Source organism: Lissotriton helveticus, chromosome 2_2, assembly GCF_964261635.1.
Source record: "Lissotriton helveticus chromosome 2_2, aLisHel1.1, whole genome shotgun sequence".
Taxonomy (NCBI): domain Eukaryota; kingdom Metazoa; phylum Chordata; class Amphibia; order Caudata; family Salamandridae; genus Lissotriton; species Lissotriton helveticus.
The window spans coordinates 168075717-168091122 of record NC_136060.1 but is presented as its reverse complement, the minus strand read 5'-3'; the positions used below and the strand labels follow the sequence as shown (position 1 = coordinate 168091122).

At 47.6% G+C, this 15406-nt stretch overlaps 1 protein-coding gene across 6 annotated transcripts in view; it reads right to left on the bottom strand.

Moving 5' to 3' along the window:
* ATP8A1 (ATPase phospholipid transporting 8A1) overlaps positions 1-15406 on the bottom strand; it is a 1103292-nt gene that overhangs the window by 339797 nt on the left and 748089 nt on the right. For all 6 annotated transcript variants that reach the window (XM_078678248.1, XM_078678246.1, XM_078678250.1 and 3 more), the window contains one exon: positions 12348-12426. In XM_078678248.1, the coding sequence (XP_078534374.1) occupies positions 12348-12426 (79 nt within the window). The remainder of the gene's footprint in view (positions 1-12347; positions 12427-15406) is intronic.

The following is a 15406-nucleotide window of genomic DNA, read 5'->3' as shown; positions in this document are numbered from 1 at the left end:
TAGTGCCCCGTGTGATGGACATCTGCTTAGATAATTCTCCATTTATAACTACTCTTGCCACAGGTGCAGTATAAAGCAATTTTACCCATGCTATAAACACCGCAGGGAATCCCATCCTATGTAGGATGGCGAAGAGGTAGTTCCACTCAACCGAGTCAAACGCTTTAGTAGCGTCAAGGAATACAGCAGCTACCTGCAGCTCTGGAGCTATAGTGTGGATTAAAGAAAAAAAGAGTGCGCAAATTATGGTTGGTGGATCTCCCAGGGACAAAACCGGCTTGATCCGGCAAAACAATTTTCTGCATTATAAGGGTTAAGCGCGTCGGGAGGACTTTCGCTAGTATTTTAGCATCACAATTAATAAGCGAGAGCGGACGATAGGAATCGCATTCCGCAGGTTCCTTGCCAGGCTTCAAGAGTGAAGTTATCACCACCTCCCGCATAGAGCGAGGCAGCACCCCCACCTCCAATGATTCCTCAAATACTTCTTTCAATACTGGTGCCATGATATCAATGTAGCATTTATAGAACTCGACTGGAAGCCCGTCTAGTCCGGTTGCTTTACCATTGCTTAAGGACATTATCGCGTCCCTTATCTCATCCACTTCCAGTGGGGCACCTAGGAATGATCTGTGGTGATCACTCAGCCAACATAATGCTATGTCATCTAAGAAATCCCCGTAGTTCTCCTCTCCTATTTGGTGAGTGGTGTACAGGCGGCCATAATGCGCCAAAAAAAGATCCTGTATCCCTCTGGTATCCTGACATCTACCACCATCGTCTGTGTGAATTTCCAAAATGTATGTACTACCTCGTGGGTGTCTCGTGAGTGTTGCTAACACCTTACCCGGCCTACCCCCCCACAATACTTTCTCGCAGTCCAGTTTTTACCCCTAAGCTTTACTTCCCTGGCATTCTCCTCTTCATACAATGACAATTTATCTCTAAACGTTTTATGTAACTCTGCGTCTGCTCTGTGCGCCATCAGTAATTCAATCTCCTTCAGATCTAACTCCAGTTTCTTGATAGTATTCTGTATGTCCCTCAGTACGCCACAACTCTTAGCTATACAGTATCCCCTCACCATGACCTTAAAAGCCTCCCAAATCACTTCCACACTGTCAACTGAGCCCTTGTTCCGAGGAAAGAATGCCTCAATCTCCTCACCAAGCTCAGTCTTAAAAACGTGATCCAGCAGTGCCGTAGGTATAAGCCGCCATTGAGGTCGTGTTCTGTTATATCCAGGCACTGCGACCTGTAGTAACACTGGGCAATGATCCAAATAAGTTCTAGCCAGATGTGCAATTTTACCCAAATCTGCAACCAACCCCCGAGACAGTAGGCAGTAATCAAGACGAGCCCAGGTATTGGCATATGTCGTAAAATGTGTACCTTCTCTGCGCACGGGGTGCGCAAATCGCCAGCCATCTATCAACCCACCCTCGTCAATAATTCCATTAATCACCTCTCTGGCTTTCCTGTTATATTGCGTATTGCCATCCGACCTGTCAATGCTCGGCTTTAGTGCCGCATTAAAATCACCTCCCCAGAGGACGTGCATCGATCCAATACTGACAATCTTACCTCACAATGCAGTGAAAAAATCAGGCGTATCCACATTAGGAGCATAGCAATTGACAATGGTAATCGTGTCGGTTCCCAGTCTGCCCCACAATACCACATAACGACCTTCAGGATCTAACATGTCCCCAAGAACCTGAAAACGGACAGAGTTCTTAATCAACACCACAGTACCTCGAGCATATGAAGAGTATGATGAAAAACTCCTAATCGAGGCCCATCTAGCTGTGAAAGTGGGACTGGAGTGTGGGTGTAGATGCGTCTCCTGTAGCATGGCTATGTGCACACCATGCCTATCCAAATATGCCAGCACATTCCTGCATTTTCTGGCGTCATTCAAGCCCCGCACATTCCAGGACATCACCGAGATCCTCCCTCCATTTTCATCATTCATTATCGGCAGTGATCATATCAAAGTAAAATATCCGCCTAAGACCTGACACATAGTCACCTCCAACATCAAACAGCCGCATAGAGACATGTACCAACACTTTCATCCATTTAACTTTGTAACTGCCCATCCCGCCTCCACCCTCCTCCCACAGACAAACCCCAACCTTGTCAGAACGCCCTCCCAGAGCCCACACTCCCTCCCCACATGTTCCCAACCCAGTCCCATTCAGCAACCAACAGAAACCACAACTCAGTGATAGCCCACTATGTTGTAAACTACCACGCCCCCTCCCCCTCCCCCCCATCCAGACAGCCCCAACTTTCCAAGATAGCATAACCTCCCACCAGTCGACACCTCCATACAAAGCTCAACACCACCCAGTCAACTGGTCGTAGTAAGGGGGATCACCCGATGGGGGACAAAAACTAGTCGGCAACACAACCACCTCCCCTCTCCAAGCCCTATGACCCAGAACATTCCCAGGCCCTATGTGAGAGGGAAAGGTGGGGACCTGGTGTACATTACCACCGGTATAACCGGAGCCTGCAAGCTGGAATAGTCTTCCGAATATTCGTTTCTCAACAACAAATGCAAATCCTCGCCTTGCAGCAGTGTATCGCCATCACGGGGGGGATACCCCCCAGTCAGTCAGAAGGATCTCGAGATTCGTCATCGTCCTCAGGATGTTGCGCCCGACCTGCTGCACCTCGATCCGTCGGCCCCCGCTTAGGCAGTTTCAGAGAGCGCAGATAATCCTCCACCTGTTGTGGATTAGTGAAAAATCTCTGTTTTCCTTGATGGGTAATTCGTAGCTTGGCAGGGTACAGCAGAGCATAGTCAATTTGTGCAGTTCTCAATTTTCTCTTCACTTCCAGGAATTTTTGTCTTTCCTCCTGGACCATTGGAGTGAAATCTGGGTATATAGAAAAGGATACTCCATCATAGCTCAGTGTTTCTTTAGTGCGGGCCGCCCGCAGTGCCACATCCCAATCTCTATAGTTCAGTAGGCGTGCAATGATCGGCCTAGGCGGCGCTCAAGGCTTCGGCACCGGTGCTAGAGAGCGGTGGGCTCGCTCCACTATAAATTGAGTAGAGAAAGCATCAGCACCAATCGCGGATTTAAGCAGCTTCTCCACATACTCCTCCATGCGCCCAGTATTTGTGGACTCCGGTACACCAGTTAGGCGTATATTATTACGTCTACTGCGGGCCTCCAAATCCTCGTTCTTTGCCGCTATGACCCGCAGTAGGTTCTCCATCCTCTGTAGCTGTGTCGTGTGTCCTGTGGTGATATCTGTATTTTCAGATATCCGACGTTCCGTCTCGACAATGCGTTCTTCATGCTGGTCCATTTTGTGCACTATGGCGTCCATCCGGGAGGACATTCTATCCACCTTGTCCACCACCGTGGCAAATCCTTGCCTGATTTCAGATAAGAGTTGCTGGTTATTCAGCTCCATAGTCGAAGACCCACCTGACGCTTGGTCAACACTCTGTGATTGTGCATTGTCCTGACTCGAAGTCGATCCTTTCTTAGAGTTATCAAATGTAAGTTTAGGTTGACGGGAATCCGGACGCCCCATGCCTGCGACCTGACACGTGCTAAGCACTTTGTGGGATCCTCGTGCAAACAGCAGCGACCGTGCACTACAGTCTCTACAGTTAGTTTATTGGCAATCGGGCAGCACGATGCAGAGCCCCCCCGCGGTCCACCAATGCCAGGGTCAGCAAGTCAAAACCTATTGGGAGAAAGATCGAAGAAAGAGCTGCAAGTCCTGGTGCCTCAGTTCTGCGCAGTGTTATACAGTTCAAAATTTGCCACCCAGGTTGCAAATTCACTTGGACCAGCGCACATCCTCTCACCAATCAATATAGAGTACTCCACTATGCTGTGATCCTGACCAATCTCTGCCTGGGAGGCCGTGAGCACCACTCCACTGCGACCAACCACCACTTCACCATGCACTATGGCTTCCAGTCCAGTTCAAATATGGCAAAACTGTCGCTACTATGCCACCTACTTGAATGATTGACCGCCAAAGTCCTTGTGCTGATGCGCGGTAAGCAGATCAGCCCCGCAGCAGTGCAACATATTCAAAATATCGGTGTGCCGGCCACCGCCCCACATCCACCAGTATATCGCCACTGCTCACAGCCCTATTACGCTCCGCCTGTTCTTCACCGCTGCACAAGCACCCCCGCCAGGAATTCCACGGTGCTCCCGATCAGCTGACCTGCCGCCGTACACAACCTCGATACGGGACAGAATGCCTCCCTCTGGTCCACCGCAGCAGTCCGATCACGGTTCTTTTCGGGTATCAAGGGCGTACTTCACTCAGCGTCCACACCGTATCGTCCACAGTTAGGTGCCCAGTTCAAAGCGCACCTCCGGGACACAGGCGGGCTACGTTCGCCGACTGTCACCTCCGTCCTCAATGCGACCTCAGTGCGGCGCGGCCTACTGCCCACGTGTGCAGCCTCGGTGTTTCCCAGCTGCAATCCCCGGCTGTGGTCACTCACAGCTCTCCAGCGTTAGTCCCGGGGAAACTTCAGTGGCTCCTAAGTATTGGTTCCCGACGTCCAATTTCCACGAAACTTCCAACGAGTGTAAGTTATGGCATCTTGTACCAGCGTGCCTAATTTTAGCAGGCTCAGACACTGGACAGAAAGGATAGGTGTAGGATTATAAACCAGGCTGCAGGAGCCTCACCCATAGGCGGCCATTCTGCAGTGCGCTCTCTAGCGCCCCCTTCTTCGAGTGGCTTCTTGCGGCCTTTTGTAGCTGTTCTTTGTTTGAGGCTGTGCCATTTTTCCGGTGCACTTTTCGTTTTTTATTCTGATTTTTGGCGCTTTCTTTGATTGCCCGGTTGAATCAGAGTGTGGGTAGTGGGTGCCAGCGGGTTACCCTTACTGTGTCCCCTCGGAGTATCTCCGCTAGGGTCCCGGCGATTCCGTCCCATGTTACCATAGCGCCATTTATGTGGTCACTCGGCGGCCAGCCTGTCCACGCATCTGTCCAATTATTGAACGTGATGGTTGCCGCCTGCCCCCATTTAATTCTTCTAGGTAATTTTATCAGTTCCTCGCCGTTTGGGGCCCCAATGTGTTGTAACTTATGGCGTGCGTTTGTTGTCAAGATCAATGTGATTATTAAGGCGGCGTGGTCGCTGTCACTGCGTTGGCGAATAGAGTAATCTGACATCAAAGATTGCAGGTTGTCACTTAGGATGATGTAGTCAATCGTAGTCAGGTTGTTATACGTGGGAGCGACAAAGGCCCCTGGCCTGTTCCTTAAATGGACGGAATGTGCTGTCGCCAGTTTATAGGATTTTAATAGAGCGTTCAGTGCCTTGGTGGCCCCAGATTGGAGACTTTGTGGGGGTATGACCCCTACATTGTGGGTGTTAAGGTCGCCGAGGATGATGCAATCCAATGCCGGAAATTGTAGTAACAGGGCCTCTAGATGATTTATTAGTACGGGTAAATCGGCTGTAGATCCATGCGGGTTATGGTAGATGTTAATCACCAGAATAGAAGAGGTTCCATTAGTCGTGAGGGAGCCTTTCAAAATACCCGCCTGGAGCATGTTAGGCAGGTTATTTATTTACTTGAATTCTGATTCTAACGAGTGCTTGATGTAGACACATCCCCCTGATGGTCTTCCGAATATATTAGTCTTTGTTGCAGGTTTGCCGTGTTCTGCATATCCTCTTAGTGAAAGAGGATTAATTGCCCATGATTCTTGTATGCAGATGATATCTGCCTCTTCCAGGAATGTCACTGCAGCATGATTTTGTAACAATGTTTTGAATCCTGCGACATTCCAGGTCATGATTTTCAAGGTCTTGATGGTCGTGGGTTGGTTTATGTGTTTCACTTGCCCATTAATCATGTGCTGGGGAAAGCGGCCAGTTTCTCCAAGACAGTGCATGTTAGGAGCTGGGGTTTAATGCTGACCGCAACCAGGACCAGTCTTTACTCGCACACCACCTTGTTACGCACAAGTGTTTGCCTTGACTCAAGTTTGTTGTTATCTTAATCGGGGTTCCATTGGTTAAACCTTTGCTTGTGCTGCCTTTGGACCCCTGAAGAATTGACGCTGTGTGGGGAGCGTAATCAGAGAGAGCTTTCAGACGTGTGTTATCCCCCCACCCCCGTGGGCTGCTTCTGATTTTCCGGGCCGAAGAGCGGGTGGTGAGTTTTTAAGATTGATGGGTATTTTTGCACGTGGTGGGGCTTTATTTTTATGCCCCAGCTTTCCAGTAAAGTATGTTGTCTCTTCAGGGCCTCTACCATATTTGAGCTGGAGAAAGTTAGCTCTGTGGTTTCATTTTTCTCCTCCGGATCCGGCGGGAGGAAGGAGATGGTCTCAACATCTGTTGTTTTTATCCCTTCCAAACATGGGATGTTTGCGCAGAGTGTTAGGATGTTGCCGCGGTTGAGGATGTCCCACTTACCCTGTGAGATGTATTCAGGGTGCAACATTATTTTCCGCTCCTGAGGTGTTATTTGGACTGGGATATTGGCAGCGTTCGCATCCTTACAGGTTTTATCCTGAATGCTAGTGAGTGATGGCTGTCCCACCCTGGGCAAATTGATAAATGCCTGGTTTGTTGGCTCAAATATTTGTTGAGATGCTACCACAGGGGGAGGGCTAAATCGTCTGATGTGCAATGACCAGTCCCCGACCTGCTCTGGTTTAAGGCCAGGAGTGCCTTGGGGAGCGCACTGAGGGGTTTCCACCTTTGCATTGGTCACTGATGGTTTATTAGCAGCTGATGGCGCTGGAGTCACTCTGCTCAATGTGGATTTTATGTGAACAGAGGGCTGATGAGTTGTTGGGCAAGACTCGCGGTCACTTGGGGGGCTTGATTTGCTTCCCCATCGCATTGTCCTTGCGGGTTGAGCGTTTGGTTTTGTAGTTTCAATGCCCGGGCTGGCTGGGAGGCTGTGGGGTGAGCCAGCATGCTCTGGTCTGTTGCAAAATTAGTGGAATGGAAAGCTACCGCAGATGACTCAGATTTCCCTGTTGTCATGGTTATGACTGCTGGTTGGGTCGCTTTCTGCGTCTCGATGTGGCCGAATCTCCCATTGACGGGCAGGAGCCATTGCCGAATTGGATTCGTGGAGTGTGATTGGTTTTTACTCTTTTTATTGAGTTTTCTTAATTATTTCTTATTTTTCCTTGATAGGTTTTGAAATTCTGGACTAGCCAGTTTGAGGATGGGATGCAAGTCTTTATTGTTGGTGTGAGTCAGGATGGCAGTTGATCCACTCGCGTGGGTCGTCACTGAAGGTACCGAACCCGTGATCTTCACTCCTCCAGGAGTTCTATGCGATTGGTTTGAGAGTTTGCTGTACCTTATATTTTTGGGGATGCCAGGGCGGTGTCCTGTGCGGGTAAGTTCTGGTTCTTACCTACTTCGTTCTTGAGGTCCTCAATTAGTGAAGTCATGATGTTAGGTAGTTTTTCTAGACTAAGCAGGATTGGGCTACAACCACATTCGTCTGACTTTAGGTAAGTGCTGTCCTGTGCTCTGCGAATCAGAGAGTTCAGATGGTCCAACTTTGAATCTATCCCAGAGATCAGACCCGCGACGATATGTAAGATGTTAATTTGAGCATCAAGCTTGTCCGCGTGCATTAGTGCCGCACATGCCATTGAAATGAGCGCCTCATTGATCATCGACAGATGGTTTATGATCAGTGGGGGCTTCTCCCCATTGTCCGCGTCTCAGTTCGCGGGAGTTGGGGACTGAGCCATTTTAACGTGATCCGGAGAAATTGATCTTGTTAAGTTCGGAGACTGGGTTTGTGAGATATTGGGTGATGACTGTGTTCTTCCTTCATTATCTGCATGTAGGTTATTAGGCACGTCGGGCAAGGGCGCACCGTTTGGAGTGGGACTCAGCTGAGAGTTCGCCAGGCTTTGAAGGGTCCAAGCAGGCGGCCGAGGAGGGACCGCTTTTGGTGTCACAGGTTTAAGGAGTGCTCCGCCATAGAGAGTAATAACTTTTGGCGAAAGTGGGATGCCAAGTGGGATGCCGAGTGCCCGGAGGGCTGTGGGGCTTAGAATCTCCCCGTCATCTGTTGCATTGGTGGGAGATGAAGAGGTCGAGGTCGAGGTCAGGCAAGGTTCCACTAGTGTGTGTGCTTTGGGGCTAAAAAAGGCTCTTATGTCCCTGTTTCCAACTGGCCTTGTAGGCGTTTCTTTTGCACTGTGGTGGGACTTACGGCCTATCGACTTTGATGGGCTGAGGGTCTCTGTTGGTGTTGCTAACGTCGAAGCTAGGAGTTCCGCCGGGAATTCCGGTGACGTCGGGTGTTGCGCCAGTCGCTCCTGTTTGATCCTCGTCTCTGAGACCTGGCCCTGGGTAAAAGCCACCTATTCCTGGGGGATAGAATAGTTTCGCATTCTGTTTCCTGGCTGATCTATGGGGGCGGGGCTTCTCCTGAAGTAGTGTCAGGTTCGAGTTTCTGGTCCGCATATTTTTTCAAAGTTTAATTGTCTCACCAGGGTTGACTTGAATTGACTTTGCACAACGGCTACAACTTGGGTGGGGGCGGGGGGGCTAGGTGGAGCAGGCTTTTCCTCCGTCCAACAACTTTGGGATCTGAGGGCTCCCCCTAAAGAGGGCCTTGGCGTGGCCAGTGAGGCTCTTGCTGCCCGCCCAGGGTGCACCACTCACAACGAGGCGGATGGTGAATAGTGATTGGCTATTTTAGTATTTTGGCTGCGATCTTTGGGTTGCGCTCTATCCTGCGCTCTATTCTTTACTATCCTTTGTTAATCAGCACTTCCGTCTGTGTGGGCGCGGGAATCTTGGATCTTAAGTCTTGAAGCGCCGGGATCAGCCGTGTGGCAGGTGGGGGAATAACTGGGGCGGCCGGGAGGAGGGAAGCGAGAGGCGAGGGAGGTAAGGTTAAATTGAAAAGAGTCTCACCTCAACTGCCTGCCCAGCAGCCTGTGCCCACGCACACCTGGGGGTCTTGCCTCTCTGCACACTGCGTCCGGGTGCCTCTCCTCCTCTGTTCCGGTTTTGCTCCGTTCTGCTCCACACTAGCGCTTCTGATTCCCCCGGTACACCTCCGTTGCTCCTCCTTCCGCAGCCCCAACACTCCACTAGGTGAGACTCTCAATGCTCTGTGGTCCGTGCTGCTCTGCTCTGCACACCACAGCCACAGCTCCCGAGCCCAGAGTCACAGCTCCTCCTGCACGATCGGCTGCTTCACGGCCAGCTAACCCCCGCCAGCTGCCGAGTTCGGGGGTGTGTTCTGGTTGAGTCTGGGGGAGCGGTGACTGGTTCGCAAAAGCTCCTGGCTCCTGGCAGCCTAACAGACTCACGGCCGAGCACTCCCTGGGTGCTGCCGGAGCTGTTGCCCCCTTACGGCTGGTCGCTGCTGAGGCTAAGGCTGGGGCCAAGGTCGGAGCCTGCCTGCTGCCGATGCTGCCGGTGCAGATGTCGCACCGATACTACTGCCGCCGAGCCCCTGCTGAAAGCCGCCTGGTGTGCCCCCGGTCTCCCTGTCTCCTCCTGTCCGGCTCGGCACTCCACTAGTGGCCGGGGGGGGGGGGACGGACGCTCGGCTTGCTGTGGGGAGACGTGCAGCCTACGGCTCCGGCGGGAATGGCGGTCAGCGTTTCTAGCGTCTCTAGCGTCTCTGAATCTCTGCTCGAAGGGGGGGGGATTGGGATATTCTTCGGTGAGAAATCTGCAGTGACAAGTATCCATCAGAAACACTGGCAAATGGAGGAAGTAGGGAAGAAAAAAAGAACTGTTAAGCAAAAGTGGTAAAATGGGTGTGTTGAGGGATGAAAAAAACATGATGTTGAATCAAGACTACGCAGCTTAGCATTTACCAACCCTGCATTCTGCAGCACCAGAAGCAGGCTTCTGAGAACAGCTTTGGGCACTAGCACTTATTTTGAAAATGTACCCATGCTAAAGGTGCTACACCATACAGCCTGCAACTAGTCATTTGTAAAACTCTCCCTAAAACACACATCTTTAGAGAAAGGAATAACAGAATGGGTAGATACAAGGAAGAAAAATGTCTGAAAGATGAACTCGGATCCCCAGACTTGTCTGAGGAAATAGCGGACAATTAACCTGACTCCCAATAGCTTTGCAAGGTCCTAGGTGCTTGAGAGACAAAGGTCCAAATAGGCAATACATCCATGCTCAAGCACATTCTGCCTGCCAGGGGCTGCTGTCACCTTGCTACTTATATATCAATATTTTAAAGAGTAAGAAACCTTCATATGAGCCCACTCCCAAAGGCGAATAGCCAATACATAATCGGTAATCCTCAGCAGCTGGCCCTTCCCTCAAAGCGTACTGAGCTTCCAGAAATTGGGATAGTAAAAAGGTAGGTAAGTCTTGCAGTCTATGTAGCATGATCAGAATCCGAGGGTTAGCAGGATACCTAGATCAGCAGTACTGTAGATGCAGGTGGGTGAAGAGCTAGACCAATCAGTGATCTCACTAGTGAGAGAGCAAATGTTGAGGAAGTTGTCCCACTTAAGGCTAAGGGCGAGTCACTCCCTTCTTAAGCTGCCTCAAGCACTGTGGCAGAAGCTGAGAATACTTCAGTCCTGAGGAGCATCAGCGCGGCCCTATCCTCATGAAGGTCTGCTGAGAAGAGCTGCGTTCCCTGTTGGAAGGATCTGAATAGCCCCCACCTCAAGGTGATTTTAAAGACCTGTCTAGCTAATCCCTGAGAAGTAGGGGTGGGCAGAATTTGCGTAATCGCGTTACGCAAATCTCCACGAAACGGTAATAAATCTCCGCGAGGACGCAGAAATTCCGCGAACACGCGGAATTGCTTGTTCGCGATGCTTTTTTACTGTTCGCAATCGCTGTTTGCGTGCTCGGGGGGAAATATCTCGCTAACACATTCGAGAGCGCGAACAAGCAAAAAATTTCGCGAAGTCACAGAACGTGGAATTCTAGGCAATTTCTCGTTTCCCGCCGAACGTGAAATTACCCAGATTCCGCGAACAGAACGGAATTTACCGCCCAGGCCTACTGAGAAGGAAGATAAGTCGTCAGCTATGTATTTTTTGCTCCTGTAAGAATGTTTCCAAACCTTCCCAGTGAGGGTGGGATGGTTACATGTGGGCTCCTGTTTGCAAACAGGCCACCCAATGTGCTAACTACCAGCAAACTATGACATGCACCTCCTAAAAAACACAAAACAAAAAAAACACAATCTGGAGGTGTATTATCCTCTAGGCAAACATAGTTACGAAAAAAATGAGTATTTTGGTGAGCAGCCAATAATGCCAAAGTCAAGACGATCTAGGCTAATGCTTTGTTAGCTGCTGAAGAAGAAGAGTAGACATGTGGATTTAGGACGAACCGGGGACCGGGTTTTCACAAGTACCAGAATATACAAGGCTGATGATGAAAGATGCCAGGGCGTTTTCGTGACATGGACCGTCCAAGAATAACACACAGTGAACACAGGGACTTCTCCACAGGCCAGAGAACGTAAACAACAATACAAGACCTGATTAACGTTTTCATTAACGAGTACACATTTGGATGTGAGCACAGCTGTCTGGTAATTCCAAGCGGTGATAAGACAAACCAGCTCTAGGAGAACATGATAATGTCCCCTAGCACATTGCATCTGAATCATACCACGAGTCTCAATCCTAAAGCAAAGCCTTGCTGCGTTCTGTAAAGGGGTACTTCATGCACACCACAACGCAGCCCGAGACGTGCAGAGTGCATGGTGATCCCGCACTAGGAATAATTTATAGGCTAAGCGTGGTGCAGGCACGAGCCAGCCTCTAAACGTGGACACTCTTCTTACCACAAACAGGAGCGAAAGGCCGTAGGTGCTTTCCTTCCCACATTCACAGATAGTGTTGAAATGAACAGGCAACATCATTGTACATGAGTGGGACAAACATTACAGTTTCAAATATCACTCTGGCAAAGATAATCGACATTACACTGAGATTGATAATAACAGCATCTAGGACAGGAACATCCTTGTGCCCCAAAACAGCCCCAAACCAGAACCCACAAAAATCATACCAGTCCAATCAAGGCACTATCTGCGTGGCCAGAATTAACTCCCAGAAAAGCAGACTTATTTCTAAGCGGAAAAGACAGAGCAGAGATGCACTGAGAAAAAAATGGAGGGTGATCCTGCAAGTTGGATCCCGGTACAATTTCACCTCATTTTGAAATCCGTGCTTGTAATCCGGCCTCGCCGGAGGGGGCTTTTGGTCTTGGGAACCTATGAAGAGAAAGCCATGCGACAAAACAACATGCAGCGCATTCCGGACAGCTAATGATTCCTAATTTGCCGAAAGGGTCAATGCATTTGTCCTATATTTTGTTTCTTTGCTACTTACCATGCTGGAGGGCTTTTAATGGAAACCAAAACAGAATCACTGAGTGGAAGAGGCCATTTAAACAATGAACCCAGAAAACCTGAGGGAAAACAAAAATCCATGAGAACCTTTAGCGATAAACTAGCTCTGTGAACTTTGACCTTTCTTTTTATCTGTAACTAAGAATCGCAAAATGTGTTTCTTTCTGTCAGGCCACCACTGTGAACTAACAGAATTGACAGACACTTTCTTTATTTTCCACTTTCCCCCGAGAACATATGCCCACCCTAACTTTTAATTCATCTCATTATGCACATTGTGACAAAGCCTAGAAAAACTTACCATCGACCGAAATGATGCCTTTCACTCTTTATGTGAGAACACTTTTTTTATCATATTTAAATACTGGGGCCCGCTGTGCATAGCCATTAGTAATTAGCATTTTTTTCTCCAACTTAAGGGAATGAAACGTGTGCATTAGATTTCTCACTAACTGAATATATCTCAAGATCACGTTAAATTCCATGACATTGTTTGCAAAAAATTTCTCAAATCCAAAGTTCTCAACTTCATTTTAAAGAAGACAACGACAATTTTATTTAAAAAAAGGAATGATAAAGGTAATGGAGGGTAAACTGAGATGCAATGTGTCTCTTATTAAATTTAAATATTTCAAAGCATATTTTCAACAATCGGTGTGTAACATACAAAACGCATTTATTCACACACAGAAACTACTGCAGACTCTTAAAATCTATTTCTCTGCACTGATAACATTTATTTCTTTCGTTTACCAAAAGATAGTAACATAATAGTTGTAAAACTCTTGAAAACTCTGCACTGATAACATTTATTTCTTTAGTTTACCAAAAGATAGTAACATAATAATTTTACAACTCTTGAAAAGGACACATCAATAACTATAGTCACAACATCAGATAGAAGCTGCCTTTCCAGATATTGGAGATAATGCCACACAATGCAGAACACTTTTATTTTAATTAACAAACAGGTACAAATCTGCTTCACATTTCCTGCAATTTAGAGCTAGAACATTCCTCTAACGAATTTATAATGTTCCAAAATAAGCCTGCCTTTCATCAGTGAATGATCCCAATTAAAAACAGCCCAATCACAGAATCAAAACATTGTACGGTCAGCAGACACAGTATTAGCGCTTATGAAAGTTGTAAACTCATAAAAAAATAAACCTAGAAAGAATGCTTTAGCTAGAGCAAGGGTTCTCTCGATCGAAAATACAATAAATAGCCATCAGGCTGATGGAAGAATGGTAATCGTCTCTTCTAGTAAAATAGGTTTTTAAATATATGCATGCACTGTACACGCGGGCTTGAAGTAATAGTTTAAAGCTGTTCAAACATAAGGACATAAGTGGTCCGGTCTCAATAATGCCCCTGTGGTCTGGGTGCCTTGTGGGCCTAGTCAACTACAACTGGGCTGCGGGACACAGTGCACGCTTCGATGCTTTGGACAAGGGAACCGGTGTTACCCATTAACCTCTGTCTCTGTGATTCTCTCTGTGTCACCAGCGCACGGCTTTTATTTGACAGAAAGCACAGGTGGGAGCAAGAAAAATTAGCCCTGGTTTAGCATTTTCCTGCCCAATGCTTATTGTCACAAGCTAATCCTTTGACCCCTGTCACTGTCTGGCAGCCTTTCACCCTTTTTAACATAACAAACCCCTCCACCGTTACTCAGAGCAACAATGATCTGGAACCCACACGCCCCCCAAAAATATCCACTCCGATTGCACTGCTTATTATAAAGCCTTTTTCTTTCCACCTCATTATTTCCTACACTTATTTTTTGTTTAATTTTTTATCCATTACATCTGCTGACATGTTTCACGTGTCCTTAATGTGAAGCCCAGACGACGTTTTTAAAGTTGACTTCAGACATGCTTTGTCTGTTTCGATTTTAGTTTCCTATACATAAACTCCCATGCGTTGATAGTTTGGCGAAGATCACAAAATAAAACATTTAGAAAAGGCTACATGCATTGTTGCATCAGAGACACCGTCAAAGATATTTGCTGCCAATGTTAACTCCGAAATATGCTACTAAAACACTTGAAAAAATGTGACTAAAACCTACATAATGAGCACAATTTAACTTAATTGTTTTACTTCCCAACGCAGAATATATATATATATATAACGCTTTGCGTAATGTGTAACAGATAAGTGCGTGTGCAACACCACTTGTGAGCACACTTCAGCAAGACTGAAAGACACACATTGATTGGTTTAGTGGTTGTGAGAATCGGATTGTTGTTTGGGGAAGGGGTTGAAAGCCCTTCTAAAGCAACATCCACAATCCTTGTCAGGGTGAACCACACAAAGTCGCTAACATAACCGGTGCTTAATACAAACAGTAATAAAGTGAAACCAAAACACAAGAAAAATCCCAAAACAATTAAGAAAAATAGAGTATATTTTAATAAATTATTTGAGACAAAATTACAAAAATCCAATTATTGATAGAACAAAAGATATATAACTTCAAAGGTTTAAGTATGAATAACATGAAGAAGCAGAAAGTGCTTACTGTGGGTATCTGGTCGCACTAGATTGGGACAAAGCCATAAATTCAGGCTGACCAAGGTGGTCTGCAAGCCGGATACAGGGACCAGGTTAATTCAGCTGAAAAAGTTACCTTCTCAAAGTCCAGTGCGCAGAACTCAAAACTTCAGAATTTCACAAGAGAAACTCAACTGATACCAGCCAAGGGTCCAAATGTTATACCAGTGCCTGCATTGAAGTGGAATTAACTTCCTTCCCACATCTGGTTCTGGATTTTCTTCCCTCACTGCCCTGGTCCCAGGAGGTCTGGAATCACAAACGTTGTGTGAAGTTCTTTGTGTGTTCTGAGGCAGACCCTTTGAAATGCATATGAGGTAGGTGACAGCTCCGCCCCTCCCACCAGGTCAGGATGACCCATCTTGCCAACATGCAATCCCCCTTTGTGATACTGTCTGGGAGGAATAAACAAAGGTCAACTTGCAACTACATCTAGTCATGTGAACCAGGAAATAGGCACCAAATGGTCTGGACAAGAAA